We start from the raw sequence: 17,683 nt of genomic DNA, 5'->3' as shown, positions 1-17,683 counted from the left end.
TTTTAAGCCCCGCCCCTCCTGGCGCTGTCCGCGGTGCTGGGCGGTGCGAAAAGAGGGGGGGGGGGGCGGGGCTTAAAGGGGGCGGGGCCGCGCCTGCGCAGAGCGTCCCGTCCGGCGTGGTCGGGGCGGCGGGGCTCGAGGGCCGCGCCATGGAGCCGGGGCTCTGCTCGCTGCTGCGGGGGCTGCGCACGGAGCCCGGGCCCGGCCGCGCCGCTCCCCGCGGGGCCCCGGTACCGGCGGCGCGCGGGCGGTGAGTCCATGGCCGGCCCCGGGCCCCCGCTGCAGGAGCGGCGCTGAGGGGAGGGAGCGGGGCCTGGGGCGCAGCGGGGACGGGGAGCGGCTGAGGGGCCGGGGGGGCTCAGGTGGAGAAGGGAAGGCTCAGGGGGACCTGATGGCTCCCTACAAGTGCCTGGCAGGAGGATGGAGCCAGAGGGGCTGGGCTCTGCTCCCGAGGGATGGGGCAAGAGGAGCCGGCCTCAAGCTGCACCAGGGCAGGTTTGGATGGAGCTGAGGAGCAATTCCTGCCCCAGGGGTGCTCAGCATCGGAACAGGCTGCCCAGGGCAGGGCTGCGGGCACCGGCCCTGCGAGGGTTCGCTCCCCGTGGAGCCGTGGGGCAGCGCTGGGAGCGCTTGGGCCGGGTGAGCTGAAGGCTCCTTCCCACCCTGCTCCATTCCCTTTGGGATTCTACCTCACCCCCCCCCCCCCCGCTGGTTTTACCCCAGCCCCGGGATGGGGACCCCGCGCCCCTCAGTGCCGCGGCGCTGGCCCCCAAACCCGGCTGCGTGAGCCCCGGCTGTGGGGCAGAGCAGCGGCCGCACGGGGTGGGTTGTGCTGCGGCGGCGCGGGCTCAGCTCCCTGTGCCCCCAGGGTGCTGTGGCGGGGCAGGGGGGACGCGCTGCCGGCCCCCCCCGGCAGAGGAGCCCCCGCGCCGGCCCGTGGGGTGCCCAGCGCCGCTGCTGCGCCCGCCCGGAGCCCACCGGCACCCCAGGGCCTCCCGGCGGCCCCAGCCACCGCCAGCAGAGCGTAAGTGAAGCATCGGCAAGGCCCGGCCGCGGGCGGGGGGGTCTGAGCAGCACCGGGCTCACGCTGCCCCTTCCCATCTCGCCAAGGGTGCCGGGGGTGAAGGCGGCACCGAAGGGCACAGCCCTGGTTCTGGGGCTGAACTCGGTGAAGATCCAGTGCCAGAACGATGCTGTGTTCCAGTACCACGTCACCTTCAGGTACCGGCGCGGGGCCCCCCCGCGCGCTCCCTGCATCCCGGTACCCACTGGATGCAGCGGCCGCGGCAGCGCTCGGCAACGGGCTCCGGGCTTTGCCCCTGGAGGGTCCGGAGCGGGGTTTTCGGGGCGCAGGGAGAGCAGGCGCTGCCTCGCTGTGCCCCGCAGCCCCGAGGTGGAGTGCAGGGGCGTGCGCTTGGCCATGCTGAAGGAGCACCGGGCGGTGCTGGGGGACGTGATGGCCTTCGATGGCTCCATCCTCTTCCTGCCCATCCGGCTCCCGCAGGTGAGGGGCGGCGCGCCCCACGTTGGGCCTGCTCGGGCTGAGCAGCCCGTGCGCAGGAAGGAGGCACCCACATCACCCATCCCGCCCGCAGCTCATCAGCCTGAAGGTTCAGAGGAGGAGCGACGGGGAGGAGGTCACCATCGCCATCCAGATCACCAAGGTCCTGGAGCCCAGCTCCCATCTCTGCATCCCCTTTTACAACGTGGTGTTCCGGAGGTGAGCGATGGCCCGGACCCTCCTCCTCCTCCTCCTCTTCCTCCTCCTCCTCCCCGCCAAGCCTGGGCCCATCCTGCTTTTCCTTGCCAGGGTGATGAGGATCTTGGATATGCAGCTTGTGGGGAGAAACTTCTTCGAGCCCACCCAGGCCACGGTGTTACAGCATTACAGGTGGGTGCCGGGCACCTGCTCCCGGATGGGGCCGTCGCTGTGCCCCATAGCAGCGGGCTGGGGTGGGTGACCGCAGAGCTCCAGCTTTAAGCCAGGCACCGTTGGGCATCTTCTGCTCCGGGCACAGGCTGCAGATCTGGCCGGGATACGCCGTCAGCATCCGGAAGAAGGACGGGGGCCTCTTCCTCTTGATCGATGCCATCCATAAAGTGATCCGCAGCGAGTCCGTCCTGAGCTTCATGTGAGAGGAGGGGGGGATCCCAGAGGAGCCTTCGGGAGGAGGGAGGTTTCCCTGCAGCCGCGGGGCTGGCTCGTGGCGAGGGCACTGCCGAGCGCAGGCGCCGGCGATGGTGTCACCGGTGATGGTGGCACTGGTGATGGTGTCACCGGCGATGGTGTCACCGGTGATGGTGTCACCGGTGATGGTGGCACTGGTGATGGTGTCACCGGTGATGGTGTCACCGGTGATGGTGTCACCGGTGATGGTGGCACTGGTGATGGTGTCACCGGTGATGGTGTCACCGGCAATGGCCGTGGTTTGATGCGGGGCCCTGGAGCATCCCCCCCGGCTCCTGCTCCCCCCAGGCACAGCATCTACAAGAAGAGCCCGGGCAGCTTCCAGGAGGAGTGCGTGAAGCAGCTGGTGGGCAGCGTGGTCATCACCCGCTACAACAACCGCACCTACCGCCTGGACGACATCGACTGGGGCAAGACCCCCCAGGACACCTTCACCCTGGCCAGCGGCGAGGCCGTCACCTTCGTCAGCTACTACAGGTAGGGCCGGACGGGGCATCCCTCGGGAGCAGGAGCCCCGGGTCGGGGAGCGGGCGCAGGAGCCATGGTCCTGCTTTTCCAGCAAAACCTACGGCATCACCATCAAGGAGCTGGAGCAGCCGCTGCTCGTCCATAGGCCGAAGGAAAGGCTGACTCCGGAGGGGAAGGCGAGCAGGGATGGGGAGCTGGGGCGGGGGGGACATGGAGCCCCGTGGGGGTTTCTTGGCTCCTCCAGCCCCTGCCCTGCCCAGCGCTGGGTGAGATGGGGCTGGCACCGTCCTCGGGGCGCTGAGTGCCGGTCGCCATCCCCGCAGCGCTGCCTGGACTTGGTGCTGCTCGTGCCGGAGCTCACCTTCATGACCGGGATTCCCGACATGAGGAAGGACAGTCGGATGCTGAAGGTCAGAGCATGCCGGGAGCCCGGTTGGAACTGGAGGAGCTCCCTTCCATCCCAGACCACGCTGGGGCTCTGCTCGATGGAGGGGGAGCCCCGGGCAGGGGGTGCTGGGGGATGCTCCGAGCCCCCCCCCCACCGCTGCAGCCGGGGCTGTTCTGCTGCAGGACGTGACGGGGGCGATGCTGCAGAGCCCGCAGCAGCACTACCTGCGCCTCAGCAGCCTCCTGCACCGCATCCGCCTCAGCGCCGAGGCCTCGCAGGAGCTGCAGCGCTGGGGGCTGCGCCTCGACCCCGACATCCACAAGGTGAGGGCCTCGGGGAGCCCCGCGGCAGCCCCATGGCAGCCCCACGGCAGCCCCACGGCTTCCTCCTCCCTTAGACCGAGGGCCAGGTGCTGCCCATGGAGAGGATCAACCTGCGCCACGGCTCCTTCACCCCCTGCGAGGACCTGAGCTGGAGCAAGGCGGTCGTGAGGGAAGCCTCCATCTCGGCGGTGAGCTCCTGGCCCAGCCGCGGCACCGACGGAGGCCGGGAATGGTTTTCTCCCCGCTGCCATCCCGGCTCCCGCTGGGGCTCCTTGGAGCCAGGTCCCTTCCCTCGTTCGTGCTGCGCTGCGCTGCAGCCTGGTTTTCCGAAGGAGGCCCGTGGCTGCCCGCCCGCCTCCTCCCGGCGCGGCCGAGGGCTGCAGGAGTGGGATGTTGGGGATCCTTCGGCCCATTCCGTCCCTGCCTCCCCCGTAGATCCCCATGAATTACTGGCTCCTGGTGTACCCCAAGCGCCTGCAGAACCTGGCCAAGGACCTGGTGTCAGCCATGGAGAGCGTGTGCGGCCCCATCGGGATGCGCGTGGGCCACCCCGCGCTGCTGGAGCTGAAGGACGAGCGCATCGAGACCTACGCCAGGAGCATCCGGAGCACGCTGAGCAGCGAGGTGGGGACGGCGCCGGCAGGGAGGGAGCTGGGTGCTGGTGGGGGGGGGTTTGCGCATCCCTTGGGCACCCAATTCCTGCTCCGGCTGCGATTCCCGGCAGGAGAAGGTGCAGATCCTGCTGTGCATCATCTCGGGCAGCCGGGATGATCTCTACGCAGCCATCAAGAAGCTGTGCTGCGTGCAGTGCCCCGTGCCCTCCCAGGTACGCGGGGGGGGGCTCCGAGCCTGCGCGCTGGGGCTGGGAAGCCGCCGGCGCTTCCAGCCTCGCTCTTCCCTGTTTTCCTGCCCCATTCCCAGGTGCTCAACGCGCAGACGCTGAGCGGGCAGCCGGGGAAGCTGCGCAGCGTGGTGCAGAAAGTGCTGCTGCAGATGAACTGCAAGCTGGGGGGCGAGCTCTGGGGGGTCGACATCCCCCTGGTAAGGCAAAACCCACCGGGAGCGGGGCCTCGGCACGAGCTGCTCGGGCACGGGCTTCCCTTTGGGACAGGGCACGGAGCAGGAGCCGGAGGCTCCGTTCTGTCTGTGCCGTCCCCCTTGCAGCTGGAGGGATCCGGGCAGGGAATTGTCTGACTTATCCCTGATTCCCGGCTTCCTTCTGTGTTCCGCCACGGCAGAAGCAGCTGATGGTCATCGGCATGGATGTCTACCACAACCACAGGAAAGGGATGCGCTCCGTCATCGGCTTTGTGGCCAGCATGAACCCGTACGTGATGCCTGGCGGGGGGCTGCATGCCTCCCACTCCCGGGAATATGGGGGGGGGTCCCCCACCGGGATAACGGGGAATGGGGCAGAGCTGAAGCTGCGCAGGGTTTGCGGTGCCCGTGGCGCGCGTTGCCCCAGGTCCCGGCGGACTTGGGCTGGGCAGGGAAGGGGCAGGGCCTGACGCTGCCCCGCTCCGTCCGCAGCGTCCTCACCAGGTGGTATTCCAGGGTGGTTTTCCAGATGCCGCACCAGGAGATCGCCGACAGCCTCCGGCTCTGCCTGGCCGATGCCCTCCAGCACTTCCATGAGGTGAGGCCGAGCTCCGGGCGGCCCCGGGCCGTGTGCGTGAGGGCGAGCGCCCGGAGCAGCCCCGGGAGCAGCGCAGAGCCCAGGGAGCCTCCTCCCGGGATGCGTTGGCCCTGGGGAAGCGCCAGGTCCGGGGGGGGCAGGATCTTCCCTTGGGATCCTTCCCATCGCACTGCCGGTGCGGGAGAAACAGCCTGGAAAAGCTGGAGAGGGGCTTGGGGCAAGGGCCTGCAGGGCCAGGCCAAGGGCAATGGCTTGAACCTGCCCGAGGGGAGACTGAGCTGAGCTCTTAGGCAGAAGCTCTTCCCTGTGAGGGTGCTGAGGCGCTGGCACAGGGTGCCCAGAGAAGCTGTGGCTGCCCCATCCCTGGCAGTGCTCAAGGCCAGGTTGGACACAGGGGCTTGGAGCTGCTCCAGTGGAAGGGGTCCTGCCCGTGGTTGGGGCTGGAGGAGCTCTCAGGTCCCTTCCAACCCAACCCAGGCCGGGTTCCATGGCAAGGGGCCGGTTTGTGGTCCCCGTGCCCTGGCTCTGAGCATCCGGGGCTGCCCGCGGCGCTGGAGGTGATGAATTCACAGCCACCAGACCCAGCTCCTCGCCAGGGCCTCGTCCCCCCCATCCACCCATCCTGTGCCTGGCAGTGGGGGGGGCCAGGCCCTGGTTTCTGTGCTCCCTGCCCCCAGATGAACCACTGCCTGCCGCGGAAGATCGTGGTGTTCCGGGACGGGGTGTCCGACAGCCAGCTCGACACCGTGCTGCGCTACGAGATCCCGCAGCTGCAGAAGTGCTTCGACACCTTCGAGAGCTACGAGCCGGGGCTGGCGGTGCTGGTGGTGCAGAAGCAGCACAGCACCAACCTGTACGTGCCGGCGGCCGAGCAGCTCGCGGCCCCTCCGCCGGGCACCGTCCTGGACCACACGGTCACCAGCTCCCAGGGGTGAGTGGCAGCGGCCGGAGGCACCGTGGGGTGCATAGGACCCCTTTCCATAGAAATCCTTCCATGGGATGGACCTTGAGGCTCATCCGGTTCCGCCACGGGCAGGGACCCCTTCCCCTGGAGCGGGGTGCATCCAACCCGGCCTTGAGCACTGCCAGGGATGGGGCGGCCCCAGCTCCCCTGGGCATCCCGGTTGCCTTCCCTTCCCCTCCCTCCTTGCAGGCAGGATTTCTTCTTGCTGGCCCATCACTCGCGGCAGGGCTGCAGCATCCCCACGCGCTACATCTGCCTGCTCAACACGGCCAACCTCAGCTGCGAGCACATGCAGAGGTAGGGACCAGCCCCTGCCTCCGCCCTGGCCTTGAGCTCTCCTTGGTGCCCTCCTCGGTGCCCTCCTCGATGCCCTCCTCGGGCACCGCGCATCCCCGCGGCTCTCAGCGCATCCCCTCGCTGTGCCCAGGCTCACGTTCAAGCTCTGCCACCTCTATTGGAACTGGCCGGGCACCGTGCGCGTCCCCGCGCCCTGCCGCTACGCGCACAAGCTGGCGTTCCTGTCGGGCCAGGTCCTGCACCGCGAGCCCAGCGCCCAGCTCTGTGACAAGCTCTTCTTCCTGTGAGCCGGCCCCGGCTCCGGCGCGGTTCTCCTGGTTTAGTTCTGCTCCCCCGGTTCCTTGGCTTGGGTTTGCTTGGTTTAAGGGATGCTCGGGCCCAGCCTGGCACCAGCGCCCTGGGCCCGCCGGCTCCTGGGGCTCCTCTCCATGGCATGAAACCAGTCCGAGCGCGGGGCTCCAGCCCCGGGTGGGCGCAGGGCCCCCATCCGCGCTGCCGCTCATCCCGGCTCCCCCCGTGCGGGCGCTGGCTGCGAACCCCAAGGCCTTTGGGTGGCGTTTGCCCCGGTTCCTTGCCTTGCCCAAGGCTCCGCTGCCAGGTTCCCGTTTTCCTTTGCTTTTCCGAGCTCCTGGGTCGGGAAGCCCGGCTCCGGCTGGCGCCGGCCTGGGGGAGCCGCTGCTTTCCCAAGGAGGGATCCGGTTTCTTGGTGTCGCTGGCGCGGGTCCCGGTCCCAAGGGAAAACCTCGCTGCTGCGCCGGGATCGGGACCTGGCTTTGAAGCTGTTGCAGCCGCTCGGATCACTTGGGTTTTGCCTTTACCCCCCTGTGCAGCAGGGGCAGGGTGGGGGGGGGGGGTCAGGACCCTCTCCCCTCCCTTTTAACGCAGCCCAGAGCGGACAGGACCCGGTTCTTTCTCTCCTGTGCCCGGGGTTTCGGTTCACTGCAATAAAGGCGTTGCTGGCACCCGCTGCCTCCTGGGTCTGGGGGCTCCCAGGGACACCCGGGCCCCTCTGCCTGGGGCAGGAGGGCGCAGGGAAGGGACGCTGCAGGGACGGGGGCCCCCGCGCCCGGGTTAATCATTGACCGGCGCCCAGCGCCCTTTATTTGCCGGCCCCGCGGACTTTGGCAGCGCTCGCCCTGCCCCGGCGCAGGGGGTGCAGTGTGGGGCGGGGGGGGGGGCTGAGGGGTGCCCTGGTCCCCCCCGGAGGGACCTGAGGGATGCTCTGTGCCCCCAGAGGATGCCCAAGGGGTGGCTGCTGGTGTCCTGTACCCGGAGGGGGGGTCAGGGGGAGGGCTCCATGGGGTGCTCCATGCCCCGTGGTGCTCCATGGGGTGCTCTATGGGTTCTGTGGGTGCTCTATGGGGTCCATGGGGTGCTCTATGGGGTCCTCTGTGGGGTCCATGGGGTGCTCTATGGGGTCCATGGGGTGCTCTATGGGGTCTATGGGTGCTCTATGGGGTCCATGGGTGCTCTATGGGGTCTGTGGGTGCTCTATGGGGTCCATGGGGTGCTCTATGGGGTCTGTGGGTGCTCTATGGGGTCTGTGGGTGTTCTATAGGATCCATAAGGTGCTCTATGGGTGCTCTATGGGGTCCATGGGGTGCTCTATGGGGTCTGTGGGTGCTCTATGGGGTCCATGGGTGCTCTATGGGGTCTGTGGGTGCTCTATGGGGTCCATGGGGTGCTCTATGGGGTCCATGGGTGCTCTATGGGGTCTATGGGTGCTCTATGGGGTCCATGGGTGCTCTATGGGGTCTATGGGTGCTCTATGGGGTCCATGGGGTGCTCTATGGGGTCTATGGGTGCTCTATGGGGTCTGTGGGTGTTCTATAGGATCCATAAGGTGCTCTATGGGTGCTCTATGGGGTCTGTGGGTGTTCTATAGGATCCATAAGGTGCTCTATGGATGCTCTATGGGGTCCATGGGTGCTCTATGGGGTCTATGGGTGCTCTATGGGGTCCATGGGGGGCTCTATGGGTGCTCTATGGGGCTATGGATGCTCTATGGGGTCCATGGGTGCCGTCCACAGCTCCCGCTCCCAATCGCGCCCCCGGCGCTGGGGGCTGCGCGGCGATGCAGCGAGAGGGGGCGTGGCTTGCGCTGGCGCTGGCCAATGGGAGCGCTCCCCGTGCCTCCGGCAGAGCGTGCGCCGTGCGCGGCCCCGACCCAGCGGAGCGGAGCGGGACGGGACGGGACGGAACGGAACGGAACGGAACGGAACGGAGGGAGGTGGGAGCGGGCCGGGAACGGGAAGGGAACGGGAACGGGAACGGGAACGGGAGGGGGGAAACGGGGGGGGTGGGACCGGGGGGCGGCGGGGAACAGAGCGGGAGCGGGCCCGGAGCCCCGGGCTGGAGACGGGGATGGGGGAAGGATGCGGGGACCGGGCGAGGGGCCCGGGGCCGGGTTATGGGGTCCAGGACCCGCCATGGGGCCGGGGCAGCAGCTCCGGGGCTCGCTGTGGGGCTGCCCGCGGGGTGTGGGGGGGGATGTGGGGCAGGGAGGGCAGGCGCGGGGCCTGGCGGGGGGGGGCAGCGCGGTTGATGGGGTGCAACCGGTTTGTTCCGAGGGGGACCCGTCCGGGGGGGGGGGGGGGGGGGGCAGCGGGGGCATCGCTGGGGCAGGGCCCGGGGGCTCCATCCCTGGGGCGGAGCGGGGCAGGCGCCGGGAGCGGAGCGCGGAGGAGGGGGCTCCCGTGGCGAGAGCTGGGCCCGGGGGCCGCGTCCCGCAGCGGTGGGGATGGCTCCGGGGCCCCTTCCCGAGGGATGCTCCCGTCGGAGCGGGCGCAGCGCAGGCGCTGCCTGCCCGGGAAGCGGTACCCGGGGCGCCCCGGCGGGATGCGGGGATGGGGACCGGCGGGGACCGGCCCCGTCCCGGGCTGAGGCGGCTCCGGAGGGGCCTTTGTCACCGTGGGCCGGGCGCCAGCCCCCGCGTGTGCCCCATCCCGGGAGGTGTTGCCCCATCCCTGGCAGGGCTCAAGGCCGGGTCGGACACGGGGGCTCGGAGCGCCCTGCCCCAGCGGAAGGGGTCCCTGCATCGGAGCTGCAGCGGCCTTGAGCTCCTTCCCCGCAGCCCGTTCCGAGCCCCGTGCCCGTGCCGGAGCCGCCGGGAGCGGGGGGCTTTGGGCACGGAGGAGGCGTCGGGGGCCGGCACGGGTTAAACCGAAGCCTCCGCGCTTAAACCTCGGCAGGAGGCGGCCGGAGCCCCCCCCGGCTCCCGCGGACAAAGGGGCCAAAGCGGCGCTGAGCCCGCAGGAATGCGGGGTCCGCGCCGGGGAGCGGGGCCCGGCCGGGGCCTGGCAGCTCCGGGCCCGGTTATTTCGGGAACAATCCCTGGCCCCGGCTCAGTTCTTGGCCTTGTTCTGGGGGAGGCGACGGCCGGGGACGGCAGCGCCGGGCTCGGCCCCGGGCTGCCCCTGCTCGGTTACCGCGGGGTGCCCCCGGCGCGGAGCCCGCAGCGGCTCCGGTGGGGCCCCGCTGTCCTCACGGGTCCCCCCCCGGCTCCGGGCGCTGCCCCGCGGGGACGTGCGGGCTCCGGGGTGAGCCGGGTTCCCGCAGCCTCCGTCCCCTCCTATCGATCCCCCCGCGGTTACCGGGGTTAAAGTGCGCCCGTACCGAGGTGCCGCCCTGCGCCTGCCGCCGTGCGTGCGCACGGGTCCCCGGGGGCGCTTGGCCCGGCCCCGGTGGCTCAGAGCGGACCCGAGCGGGCGCTGGAGCGGCTGGGACCCCGGTGAGACCTCACCGCTGGGGCTGGGGTCCCTCCGCAGGGATCCCGAGGTGCTGCGGGGCCGGAGAGCCCCAGAGCCCCCGGCGCGGCCGGGGAGTGGGGAGCTGAGATTGGGTCCGGGTGCAGGAGGAGCACGGGGGAGAAGGTGCTGGGTCTGGGGGCTCCCGGCCCTGCGTGAGGCTGGTGTGGGGCAGGGACCTGCCGTCATTATGGGGCTGTAGGGCAGGGATCTGCCATCGGATGGGGCTGTGGGGCAGGGATCTGCCATCGGATGGGGCTGTGGGGCAGGGACCTGCCATCGGATGGGGCTGTGGGGCAGGGACCTGCCATTGGATGGGGCTGTGGGGCAGGGACCTGCCATCGGATGGGGCTGTGGGGCAGGGACCTGCCATCGGATGGAGCTGTGGGGCAGGGACCTGCCATCAGATGGAGCTGTGGGGCAGGGACCTGCCATTGGATGGGGCTGTGGGGCAGGGGCCTGCCATCGGATGGGGCTGTGGGGCAGGGACCTGCCATCGGATGGAGCTGTGGGGCAGGGACCTGCCATTGGATGGGGCTGTGGGGCAGGGACCTGCCATCGGATGGAGCTGTGGGGCCCGGACCTGCCATCGGATGGAGCTGTGGGGCAGGGACCTGCCATTGGATGGGGCTGTGGGGCAGGGATCTGCCATCTGATGGGGCTGTGGGGCAGAGGAGCTGGGGGCTGTGGAGCAGGGATTTGCCATCGGATGGAGCTGTGGGGCAAGGAGCTGCTATCGGATGAGGCTGTGGGGCAAGGACCTGCCGTCGTTATGGGGCTGTGGGGCAAGGACCTGCTATCGGATGGGGCTGTGGGGCAGGGACCTGCTGTCGTTATGGGGCTGTGGGGCAGGGACCTGCCGTCGTTATGGGGCAGGGCTGTGGGGCAGGGACCTGCCGTCGTTATGGGGCAGGGCTGTGGGGCAGGGACCTGCCATCGGACAGGGCTGTGGGGCAGAGGAGCTGGGGGCTGTGGGCAGAGGAGCTGGGGGCTGTGGGGCAGAGGAGCTGGGGGCTGTGGGGCCGCCGTTGCTCACTGCGCTTTGTGCCTTCTCTTCCAGGTCCCGAGGCTCCGCGATGCCCCTCGCCGGGCGCTGGTGCCGGCTCCTGCTCGCGCTGCTCCTCCTCCTCCTCCTCCTCCTGCGGTGCCCGGCGCGGGCGGGCGCGAGCGCCGCGGTCCCCGGGCTCTCGGCAGCCTCCTTCCTGCGGGACCTGCTCCAGCGCTACGGGGAGAGCGGGAGCCTGAGCCTGGCGCAGCTCGAGGCGCTGCTCGCCCGCCTGGACGTGGGCCTGGGTCCCGGCAACGCCTCGGCGCCGCGGGGGAACCTGTCCCGGGTAAGGCCGGGGCGCTGCGGGTGCCGCGGGGCTGCCGGGGCGCTGCGGGCTCATCCCGGCCCCTTCCCTGCCTCCGCAGTGCCTCAGCGCCGGGGAGCTCTTCGCCCTGCACAACCTGAGCGCGGGCTCGGCCGTGGGGCCCCGCGAGCTGCAGGGGCTCTGCCCCGCCATCCTGCAGCAGCTGGAGAGCGGCGCCTGCGGGGCCGGGCCCGCGGAGCGCCGCGAGGGCGAGCAGGCGGACGAGAGCCGGCCCAGCGCGGCCGAGGGTAAGCGGGCAGCGGGGCCCGGCGCCGGAGCCCCGCGTGGGTTCGGGGCCGGGCGCGCGGGGAGGGCCGGGTGCAGGAGGAGCCGCGCTGGCGGTGCCCGCGCCGTGGGGCAGCCCCGGCGTCGCCTTCCCCGTGCCACGAGGCTCTTCCAGGTGTGCCGGCGGCTCCGTTCCCGCTGCCCCGGCAGCGTCCGCGACCGCGTCCGCGCCGGAGCCCCCGGAGCAGGGATGGAGGAGCCGGAGCCGGTTGTCCCCGTGCCCCACGCCCCGGTAATGTCTGGCCCCGGTCTCTTGTCGTTCCGCAGCGTGGGGCTTTGGTTTCCTCAGCGTGTCCATGATTAACGTGGCCGCTCTGCTCGGCGTCCTCGTCGTGCCCTGTGCCGGGAAGCCCGTTTTCGGCCGCGTGCTCCCGTTTTTCGTGGCGCTCTCCATCGGCTCGCTGCTCTCTAACGCGCTCTTCCAGCTCATCCCAGAGGTGCGCTCCCGTCCGGCCCCGGCGCCCGCCCCGCTCCACCCGCCCCCTCCAACCGCTCAGGCCGCTCCGGGGCTCCGCAGGCTCTGCCCGCCCCTCCGAGCACCAGGAAACCCCCGGGACCCGGGGACGTTCGTGCCGGGGGTGCCCGCGGGCACCGGGGCTGCTCTGGGGGCTCCCCCGCAGGAGCTCTGCAGCCCCAGCCCCGTGGCCTGGCTCCAGCAGCGCCCCCGGTGCTGCTGGCCCGGGGCGGGCGCAGGACCCGAGCTGGGGACGCCGCATCCCCTGCGCTGCGGGGCCCCGGGGCTGGCTCCGCTCCGCAGCCCCGGAGGGACGAGCTCGGCGCCGTTGCTGCCGGGGCTGAGCCGGGTGCGAGCGGCGATGTGAGAGCCCCGGGGAGCAGCCGCTTCCCCTTCACCCGGCGCCTTTCCCGTTGGCTTTTTCACCCGGCTCCGGTTTACGAGGCCGCCGTTCTCACACGGACGTAGGCTCCCGATGGTTTCCTGGTGCTCCGGTGGGCGCGCTGCACATTAATTGCGTTGTAATTGCGCACTTCTGGAGCTGAATCCGTGCCCTGCTCCGCGCCAGCCGCCGGCGCTTCCTCACTCCCAGGCGGATCCAGTCTCCCCTGAGCCCTGTGCTTAGGGAGCAGCCGCTGGGCTCTGCCCCGCTCCTGGGCACCGAGCGCCCGGATCCGTGCGCGCAGGGGAGCTTTCCCCGGGCTCCTGCTCAGCTCCAGAACTGCCCCCGTGTATTTGCCCCCGGCCACGCTCCAGCCCGGCCGTGCCGCGGAGCCGGATGGAGCGTGCGGGGCGCGGGGGGCACCGGGGGCTCGGCGGCGGCGCCGGAGCTCAGCTGGCGCCCGGGCGGGCTCCTCGTGCCGCGGCCGCTCCCCGAAGCGCTGCTCCGCGGCCGCCGGCCCCGGCCCCCCCGCAGCGATGAAGCAGCAATCACTAACCAATGTCCTCTTCTCTCCTTCCCCCGGCCCCCTCCCTTCCTTGCCCTTGTCCCCGCTGCCCCTCTGCTCCGCTCGGCCGGGGGGGTTTGGCCCTGCCGCAGTCTGGGGGTTCGGGTTGCTCTGCGTCACCGTCATCTCCCTCTGCTCGCTGGTGGGAGCCAGCGTCGTGCCCTTCATGAAGAAGACCTTTTACAAGCGGCTGCTCCTCTACTTCATAGCTCTGGCGATTGGAACTCTCTACTCCAACGCCCTCTTCCAGCTCATTCCCGAGGTAGGCTGAGGGTCGCGGGCTCGCTCCTCTCCTGGCTCTTGGGGGCTCTTTCTCTCTCCCTGGGCGCTCGCTGCCGTCGGAGGGAGCCCGCAGCGAGGTACGGAGGCCGGAGCCCCTTGGGAGGGCATTGGAGCTGCTGCTGCGCCCCGCTGGGGGCTGGAGCCGCCCCTGGGCTGCTCCGAGGCCTTTCCTGCCCTTGGCAGCCCTGCAGGCAGGTCCCTTCTGCCGCGGCCTGCGGTGGCATCCCCGCGGCGCGTCCGTGGGGCCCCGCTTGGCGGGGAGAGGCAAGGGGCACCCGTGAGCTTGTCCCCAGAGCAGCCGCTGCCCAGAGAGGTCAGGGCCCAGCCGGGCCGCCCCGAGGCGCTGGGGCCGGGGCTGCTGCTCAGAGCTGTCCCCGTCCCCGCAGGCGTTCGGGTTCAACCCGCAGGAGGATTATTACGTGTCCAAGTCCGCCGTGGTGTTCGGGGGCTTCTACCTCTTCTTCTTCACAGAGAAGGTGCTGAAGATGCTGCTGAAGCAGAAGGACCAGGTGAGGCTGGGCAGGGCGCGCTGGGAGCGCGGCTCGGGCCGGAGACGTGCCTGACGTCCATTGCCCCCCCCCGTCCCGCAGCACCACCACGGGCACAGCCACTACGGCCCCGAGGCTCTGCCCTCCAAGAAGGACCAGGAGGAGGGGGTCACGGAGAAGCTGCAGAACGGGGACCTGGACCACATGATCCCCCCCGCGAGCAGCGAGCGGGAGTGCAAGACCCCCCCCGGGGATGAGAAGGTCGGGGTGGGCTCCCTCTCGGTCCAGGTTCGTGCCGCTCGCGTGGGGCTGGGGGAGAGCATGGGAATAGAGCGGGTTCGGACCCCGATGCGCACAGCATCCATGGGGCCGGGAGGGATCATCCGGTCCAGCCGAGCGCAGCCCTATGGCAAAGTGCTGGGGGTGGCAAGCGGGTTCCGCGTGCCGAGGGCTGCGGGTGCTGAGCGCCCGGTGCTGTGCAGGACCTGCAGGCCTCGCAGAGCGCGTGCTACTGGCTGAAGGAGGTGCGCTACTCCGACATCGGCACCCTGGCCTGGATGATCACCCTCAGCGACGGGCTCCACAACTTCATCGACGGGCTGGCCATCGGAGCCTCCTTCACCGTCTCCGTCTTCCAGGGCATCAGCACCTCCGTGGCCATCCTGTGCGAGGAGTTCCCGCACGAGCTGGGTACGTGCATCCGCAGGGAAAGGGTCCCCTCGGATCCGCTCCTCTGCAGCTGCCCATTCCCTGCTCCGCGCCGGTGTTAACTGGGACAAGGGGTGGGATGCGGGGAGCTGCGCGAGGCTCTGGGGATAGGGCAGTAAGGAGAGGGCTGGCGTTTAAAGGTAGATGGAGGCATCGGAAGGAACCCCCCCAGCGCAAAGCTCCCGCTCCACGAGGGGCAGACGGGCCCTGCTTCGGAGCTGACCGGCCCCATTGCAGCGCCCGGCCTCGGGCGGCAGCAGGCGCTGGATGTGCTCCCTCCTCACCGCGCTGCGCTCTGCGCCCGCAGGGGACTTTGTGATCCTGCTCAACGCGGGCATGAGCATCCGCCAGGCGCTCTTCTTCAACTTCCTCTCCGCCTGCTGCTGCTACGTGGGGCTGGCCTTCGGCATCGTGGCCGGCAGCCACTTCTCTGCCAACTGGATCTTCGCTCTGGCAGGGGGGATGTTCCTCTACATCGCGCTGGCGGACATGGTGAGTGCTGAGCCCGGCCGGGGCTCGCACCGGGGCACGGGGGGTGCTGTGTCCCAGCAGCGCGGGTGCTGCCTGCACTGGGCTCTGCCATCCCCGAGCACATCCCGGGCTCTGCCATCCCCGAGCACATCCCGGGCTCTGCCATCCCCGAGCACATCCCGGGCTCTGCCATCCCCGAGCACATCCCGGGCTCTGCCATCCCCGAGCACATCCCGGGCTCTGCCATCCCCGAGCACATCCCGGGCTCTGCCATCCCGGAGCACATCCCGGGCTCTGCCATCCCGGAGCACATCCCGGGCTCTGCCATCCCCGAGCACATCCCGGGCTCTGCCACGCTCCCTCCTGTCCGCAGTTCCCCGAGATGAACGAGGTGAGCCGGGAGGACGAGCACAGCGGGAGCGCGCTCATCACCTTCGCCATCCAGAACGCGGGGCTGCTGACGGGCTTCACCATCATGGTGCTGCTCACCATGTACTCCGGCCACATCCGGATCGGGTAGGGCCGGCCCGGCGCAGCCCTGCCCCGCGGAGTCCAGTTTGGGGTTGCTTTGGGGGGACGGGGTATTCCTGGGGGTTTTTCCTTTCCTTTTCCTGCCGCAAGCGTTGGGCGGTACCTGTGCGGGCACTGGCATCACACTACAGAAGAGGCAGCGCTGTCCAAGCTATTCCATAGACTCGGATTTGGTTTAAGGCTGAGGGGAGCCTCAGCCCCTGTCCCATCGGACTGAACTGACCGGAGGACTCTTGCCAGCGTCGTTTCCCTCCTCTCCTCGCATCTCCTGGGCAGGATGGAGCCGGCGGAGCGGAGCCGCGCTGCTCCCCCTCGGAGCAGTGTGATGGGATGGGGTGCTTCCCTGACCCCCCCGGGACAGAGCCTTGTGCAGGCAGTGCTGAGGAAGAGGAGGCTGGGGCAGTGTTTGAGCCTCATCCCCACTGCCTTCGGAAGCGTCTCTGGAGCCACGGCTGGATCTGCTCCCGTTGTGCCCCCGCAGCCCAGGCTCTCCATGGACAGACACCGGCGTTCCGGGGTGCAGGGGGGGTACCACAGACCGGACCTCTGCCCTTGGGAGCAGCTGGAGCCGGGTCCCGGGCGCTTCCCAGCCCTGCTGCCGGGCTGGTTCCAGATTCACCGCGTGAATGGATCGATTATCACATTGATAACGCTGCCCGGGTCCCCTGCGGTCCCTGCACCCCTCAGCCCCGGGCCTCATCCTGCCCCCCTGCAGAGGAGCAGGAGCTGGGCAGGGATGGAGGGGAGGTGTGAGGGGCTCCCGATGGCTTCTCCCCGGTGGCACCAAGGGGCTCTGGGCTTGGTCCTGGTTACGGAGCCCAGCGCCGAGGAGCACCCTGCAGTGGGGGGTGCCCACGGGGAGGGCCGGGCTCTGCTCCATCCCCGCGCTGCCTCCTGTTGCTGTGGATGCGCATCCGGAGCCCCTGCTCCGCGGGGTCTGCCCCGGGCCCCAGCCGCAGCATTGCCAGGCTCCAGGCTGCTGCTGGAGCTCCCTTCCCTCCGGGAGAGCCGCGTCCTCATCCCCGCAGCCCCGGGGGGGGCAAAAGGGAGCTCTCCCCGGGGGCAGAGCGGGCTCTCCCGTTGGGAAGCAGCAGCGTTCCGGGGGCAGCCCCACGGCGGGGGGATGCTGGGGGGGGGCAGCCCTGGGGCCTTGGACCCGAGGGGGGGGAACGGGACGGGATCTCCGTGGAGCGGGGTCCCCTTGGGGGGCTCCGCAAGGCCGAGACGCGCAGCTCCGGGGGCGGGAGGGGGGAAGCGGCCCCGGTCCCGTTTGTGCGAGCCCGGCAATAAACGGCTCCGGGAGGACGGAGGCTGCGCAGGGCGCATCGCGGGGCTGTTCTATGGGGGGGGGCACGGCTCTGAGCCCCCGGCACTGCGGGACCCCGGAGCCCCTGTGCCCAACCCGGCCTTGAGCACTGCCAGGGATGGGGCAGCCACAGCTTCTCTGGGCACCCTGTGCCAGCGCCTCAGCACCCTCACAGGGAAGAGCTTCTGCCTAAGAGCTCAGCTCAGTCTCCCCTCGGGCAGGTTCAAGCCATTCCCCCTGCCCTGTCCCTATGTCCCGTATATCCCAGGCCCTCTCCACGTTCCCTGCAGCCCCTTCAGGCACCGGCGCTGCTCCGGGGGCTCCTGCACGGGACGGGAGGGGGGGGCTGCATCGTTACTGCCCCTGCGGCAGCCGCGGAGCACGGGAGGCTGCGGCCGGGGGCGAGGCGGGGCTCGCGTGGGGTGATGCTCAGCGCGGGGGGGTTTGGTGCTCTGGATGATGACGGTGAGGGCCCTGGATGGTGATGGTGGTGATGGTGATGGTGGTGATGATGATGGTGATGATGGTGATGGTGATGGTGATGGTGTGGCTGTGTCCCAGGTCCGCCATGCCGGCCCTCAGCCGCCCTCCCGCCATGTTGCCGCTCCCGTCGCCTAGCAACACCCCCTTCCCCTCCAAGATGGCGGCAGGAAGCGGCCGCGGGGTAGCCCACGTGACGCTGGGCGCAGACGCGGCGCCGCCCCGTTCCCCCTCCCATCCCGGCGGCATGTGGCGCAGGCGCAGCGCGCGGGGGGCGGGGCCGCGAGGGGCTGCGCCTGCGCAGTGCCGGCGGCGGGCGGGGCGGTGGCGGCGGCGGGGGGCGGAGGCTCGGAGCGCGGCCCGGCCCGG

General features: G+C 70.5%; 2 protein-coding genes across 7 annotated transcripts; both read left to right on the top strand.

Moving 5' to 3' along the window:
• The first annotated feature begins 129 nt into the window (after window positions 1–129).
• Window positions 130–7,226, top strand: PIWIL2 (piwi like RNA-mediated gene silencing 2). Of its 3 annotated transcripts, none has more exons than XM_065659046.1 (20): window positions 130–250; window positions 869–1,024; window positions 1,111–1,221; window positions 1,387–1,504; window positions 1,596–1,720; window positions 1,811–1,891; window positions 2,019–2,132; window positions 2,477–2,665; window positions 2,748–2,832; window positions 2,980–3,066; window positions 3,227–3,367; window positions 3,442–3,555; window positions 3,803–3,991; window positions 4,092–4,193; window positions 4,289–4,408; window positions 4,606–4,694; window positions 4,898–5,003; window positions 5,681–5,934; window positions 6,110–6,264; window positions 6,395–7,226. In XM_065659046.1, exons 1-20 carry the CDS (start codon window positions 150–152, stop codon window positions 7,039–7,041), a joined length of 3,084 nt encoding a protein of 1,027 aa, XP_065515118.1. In that variant the 5' UTR covers window positions 130–149; the 3' UTR covers window positions 7,042–7,226. The 3 variants fall into 3 exon arrangements, with proteins under 3 accessions (XP_065515118.1, XP_065515120.1, XP_065515119.1); XM_065659048.1 differs by having other exon boundaries at window positions 6,157–6,264; window positions 6,395–6,642; XM_065659047.1 differs by having other exon boundaries at window positions 6,093–6,264; window positions 6,395–6,623.
• Window positions 7,227–8,246: 1,020 nt separating this feature from the next.
• SLC39A14 (solute carrier family 39 member 14) lies at window positions 8,247–16,178 on the top strand. 4 transcript variants are annotated; one of them, XM_065659150.1, is made up of 10 exons: window positions 8,247–8,494; window positions 11,071–11,344; window positions 11,424–11,610; window positions 11,763–11,879; window positions 13,141–13,310; window positions 13,717–13,839; window positions 13,921–14,106; window positions 14,301–14,508; window positions 14,834–15,018; window positions 15,371–16,178. In XM_065659150.1, exons 1-10 carry the CDS (start codon window positions 8,250–8,252, stop codon window positions 15,515–15,517), a joined length of 1,842 nt encoding a protein of 613 aa, XP_065515222.1. In that variant the 5' UTR covers window positions 8,247–8,249; the 3' UTR covers window positions 15,518–16,178. The 4 variants fall into 4 exon arrangements, with proteins under 4 accessions (XP_065515222.1, XP_065515223.1, XP_065515224.1 ...); XM_065659153.1 differs by lacking the exon at window positions 8,247–8,494 and adding an exon at window positions 9,886–9,994; XM_065659151.1 differs by lacking the exon at window positions 11,763–11,879.
• The last annotated feature ends 1,505 nt before the right edge of the window (window positions 16,179–17,683 follow it).

This window comes from Lathamus discolor, chromosome 22, assembly GCF_037157495.1.
Source record: "Lathamus discolor isolate bLatDis1 chromosome 22, bLatDis1.hap1, whole genome shotgun sequence".
NCBI classification, from domain to species: domain Eukaryota; kingdom Metazoa; phylum Chordata; class Aves; order Psittaciformes; family Psittacidae; genus Lathamus; species Lathamus discolor.
Note: the sequence above shows the minus strand (reverse complement) of the source record. Positions and strands in the feature narration are given on the sequence as shown.

Coding starts and splice junctions, on each gene's coding strand:
- PIWIL2 (XM_065659046.1), top strand. CDS start 150: ATGGAGCCGGGGCTCTGCTCGCTGCTGCGGGGGCTGCGCACGGAGCCC. Junction 1,025..1,110: donor CCAGCCACCGCCAGCAGAGC/GTAAGTGAAGCA, acceptor CATCTCGCCAAG/GGTGCCGGGGGTGAAGGCGG. Junction 5,935..6,109: donor ACGGTCACCAGCTCCCAGGG/GTGAGTGGCAGC, acceptor GGGCGGCCCCAG/CTCCCCTGGGCATCCCGGTT.
- SLC39A14 (XM_065659150.1), top strand. CDS start 8,250: ATGGGGCTATGGATGCTCTATGGGGTCCATGGGTGCCGTCCACAGCTC. Junction 11,880..13,140: donor TCCCCGTGCCCCACGCCCCG/GTAATGTCTGGC, acceptor GCCCTGCCGCAG/TCTGGGGGTTCGGGTTGCTC. Junction 15,019..15,370: donor ACATCGCGCTGGCGGACATG/GTGAGTGCTGAG, acceptor TCCTGTCCGCAG/TTCCCCGAGATGAACGAGGT.